The following is a 3773-nucleotide window of genomic DNA, read 5'->3' on the forward strand; positions in this document are numbered from 1 at the left end:
GGGGGCCGCCCGCCGCGGCGGTAGCAGGGGAACCCCCGGCTGAGGCGGCCCTGGCAGCCCGGGCTGCTCCCTGCGCCCCGACGGCGATTGCGGGGCGACCGGGCGGGCCGGCTCGGTCCCCGAGCACCCGCTTCCTCGGCCCCTGGGCGTGGCGGTGGCGGGGCCGTCCCCACCCCGGCCCCTCGCAGCTCAGGTAGGGCCCAGCTCCCCCCGGGCCCGGTGAGGGGGCCGGTTAAGGCTTCCCGGGCCTGGCGAAGGTACCGGGAAGGGAGCGACCCCCGCCGCGCTCCCAGGCGATGCCGAGGGTAGACAACGAGCCGCCGTCCGCGTCTAGACGGGGTTGGGGGGGGGGACGGGCCCAGGCGAGGGGACCGCCCGCCTCGCCGCCGCCCCGGGGAGCCCCCGCGGCCCCGCAAGGGCGGCAGGTGCGGGCACGGCCCGGCGGGGCCGCTCCGAAAGGGAAACCCGCCCTCCGCCTCCCTGGCTATAAATAAGCGGCCGCGGTGGGGAAAGCCGATTAAGGCGGTGCGGGGAGGCCGGGGCGGTAAAGCCGGGGCTGCGGGTCGCCCCCGGCCCGCACCGCGCTCGGGGGAGGGGGGGCTTCGCCGCCGCCCGCCCGCTCGCCCCCGTTTTCGTTTCAATCCTTGCCTTTCTTTGTTTTCCCTTTTTTTTTTGTTTTGTTTTGTTTTTTATTAAGTCCAAAATATTTAATCCCACTATTCAACCGCTGACTCTGACAATAAATAACAATAACTTACTTTTGTTCGTTAAGGGCTCAAAACAATCCGTCCTCCGTCCATTGATAACTTAACATTATTTAGTACTGGTTTTCCCGGTAAAAAAAGTCTCGTTTCCGTGTCCCGTTTTTCCAGAGATCGTGCGGGCCCGGGCGAGGCATCGGGGTGAGATGAGGCTGGACGGCGCGGCTCCGCGGCCGCGGAAAGGCGCGTACGCCGGGGGAGGCTCTCCCCGCTTTTGTTTGGTTGGATTTGTTGGTTGGTTGGTTGGTTTGTTTGTTGGTTTTTTTTCCTGTTTTTTTTTTCCCTTCCAAAAAAGGGAAGAACAGCCGCCCCCGGAGCAAGCGGCGGGCGAGGCAGCCTGTCACCGTGCCGGGCTCCAGCGGTGAAATCCGCGTTTCTTTGAGGGGAAAAGAAACATCGAAATCCGCAGGGAAAAAACCCAAAACAACGAAATAACCAGGGCGGGGGCTCTCTCTCCGGTCTGGTGAAGGCAGCGAGGATCCCGGTGCTTTTTTGGCCGTCAGTAACATATTTTTTTTGTTTGTTTTTAAATAAGAATAATTAAAAAACAAAGGCGTTTGTCCGGCGCTCTGGGAGCGGCCCGGGGCCGGGTGTCTCATGCAGGGAGCGCAGGCATGCGGAAGTCCCGCGGCGGCGGGGCGGCCGGGCGGCCTCACGTCTCGGCCGGGCTGGGCACCATGCTGTTGGGGGTGTCGGGGAGCTGGGAGGACAGCGAGGTCACGTCGCTGCCGGAGGAGGTGCCCAAGGAGCCGGACTCGGAGAAGGAGACCTGGGGGAGCAGCGGCGGTGAGGGCCCGGCCCGCTGTCCCCCCCGTCCCCAGCCACCGCGCTTTCCAGGGCGGCTGGTAGGTCTGGACCTCCACGGCGCTGCCCTGCACGGCGCTTTCGTGGCGGATGGGGCTACCGGCCACCAGCGGCGTCCCGGTGAGACCCTGCAGGCTCTGCGGGCAGACGGGGGTGGGGGCTTCAGCCCGGGACACCTCCCCTGTAACCCCCGCCACCCCCCTCCCCGTCGGGGCTGGCGGGCGCTCACCGTCTTGTCGCTGTGCTGCTGCTGCTGGAGCTGTTTCATGAGGATGGATTTCTTCTTGTCCTTGCAGCGCTTGTTCTGGAACCAGACGCGGATGACGCGGGGGCTGAGCCCCGTCATCTCCACCAGCTGCTCCTTCATCAGGGCGTCGGGGCGCGGGTTGGCGGCGTAGCAGGTCCGCAGCGTGTGCAGCTGCTTTTCGTTCAGCACCGTCCGGACGCGGGTGGTCTTCTCCGCCGCCTTGTGCGCAGCCGGCCGCGGGGCGGGCGGCCGCCCGGGCATCGGCTCTGCGGCGGGGAGGGCGCGTACCCCGTCAGCGCCGCCTCCTCCGCGCCCCCGCTTCCCCCTTACCACCCCCCCTCCCTCCCCGCCCCGCCGAGGGGGAGCAGCCGGTTACCTGCCAGGTGGGCGGCGGGCGGCGGCAGCGCGGGGCTGCGAGGCCCGCGGGCGGCGGCGGTGCCGTCGTGGTTGGGCCCGTGGTCGGCGCGGCAGAGGAGGTCGCGGTCCCGCAGGCAGAACTGGTCGCCGGGCAGGAGCTGGCGGCCGCAGGCGGCGCAGCGGAAGCACTCCAGGTGGTAGACGTGGTCGCGGGCGCGCATCACCAGGTCGCTGCTGCTGAAGGAGGCCCGGCACTGGGCGCACTTGATGCCGAAGAGCCTGCGGGGAGGCCAGGCGGCGTCAGGGCCGTCGGGGCGGCCGGTTTTCGTTTGGGGGAAATTAGGGTTGTTTTGGATTGGTTTGTTGGGTTTTTTTATTTTTAAGGGGCTTTGTGTGATTTTTTTTTTTTTCTCCGGTAATTTCGGGGTCACCTGCTGTAGTCCCGCTTGCAGTAGGCCTTGCCGTCCCGCAGGAAGCACGTGCAGGTCTCGTCCAGGGGCTGCCCGCACTCGGCGCACTTGAGGCAGGCGACGTGCCACTCCAGGTCCGGCGACACCCGCAGCAGGAAGGGGTCCTGGATGCGGCCCCCGCAGCCCGCGCACAGGGCCAGCCCCGGCCGCCCTGCCGGGAGCGAGCGGGGCACGGTCAGAGGCAGCGACGGGCCAGAGCAGAAGCGCCAGGAATTAGGGAAAGACACTTTCCCCCCCCCCCAGTCTTATCTTTTTTCTTCCTTTTTTTTTTCCCCCCTCAAAATTGGAAGAAAGAGAAATAAAGACAGAAACACAGAAAGAAAAAAAAAAAAAAAAGAAGAAGAATGGAAACGCGAAAGGAGATAAATAAATACAGCCAGAAATTAAAAATCAAACAAAACCAAACCAGAAACTTGATCGAGGGAAAGAAACGCAGAAAGAGACACCGAAGTAGAATTTCGGGAAAGGAATAAAAGCAGAAACACAGAAACGCTACAACAAAAGGTGAGGAAAAACTGAAAGAAGAGAAAATAAATGAAAACGGATTGACAGAAAGAGAAACAAAACCAGCGAAAAAAACCAGAAAGACACAGTTAAAACGGGAACGCGGACAAACGAAAACAGTAAGAGACAAGAAATCAAAGGGAGAGAAAGAGAAATAAAACCAAACAAAAACAGAAGAACAGAAAGGGAAAAAAATTAACAAAAACGGAAAGAGAAGTTTAAAAAAAAAAAAAAAAAAGACAGACAAACCGAAACACGGAAAGAGAGAGAGACAGACAGACAGACAGACAAACGGTAACGCGGGCAGAGAAAGGGGGAAGAAAAGAAAGAAAGAAAAAGCGGAGGGGAAGACGGAAAGAAACGGAAAGGGCGGAAAGGAGCGGGAGCAGCGGCGCGGACAGGCGAAGGGACAGGCGCTCGGTAAGGAGCGGGGGCGGCGGGGCCGGGGAGCGCGGGGCGCGAACGGGAACGGCGGCATCGGCGATGCTACCGGCCGAGCCCCGCGCCCCTCCGCAGCCCTTCCCGGGCGCTGTCACCGCGCCCGCGGCTCCGTGCCGGAGCGGCGGCCGCCCGACGGCAGCGCGGAGCCCGGCCCCCGCCGCGTCCCGCAGCTCCCCGCACCCTCCCCGC

At 63.1% G+C, this 3773-nt stretch overlaps 1 protein-coding gene across 1 annotated transcript; it reads right to left on the minus strand.

Annotated features, from left to right (window-relative positions):
• Positions 1 to 719: 719 nt before the first annotated feature.
• On the minus strand, positions 720 to 3621 carry ISL2 (ISL LIM homeobox 2). Its single transcript, XM_014944288.1, is given in 6 exon segments — positions 720 to 1539; positions 1541 to 1702; positions 1795 to 2078; positions 2189 to 2448; positions 2601 to 2790; positions 3543 to 3621. Coding segments are annotated over 6 exon segments (1101 nt in total). The 3' UTR covers positions 720 to 1413.
• Positions 3622 to 3773: the final 152 nt, after the last annotated feature.

The sequence above is a fragment of the Calidris pugnax genome, unplaced genomic scaffold (genome assembly GCF_001431845.1).
Source record: "Calidris pugnax isolate Ruff unplaced genomic scaffold, ASM143184v1 scaffold70, whole genome shotgun sequence".
NCBI classification, from domain to species: Eukaryota; Metazoa; Chordata; class Aves; order Charadriiformes; family Scolopacidae; genus Calidris; species Calidris pugnax.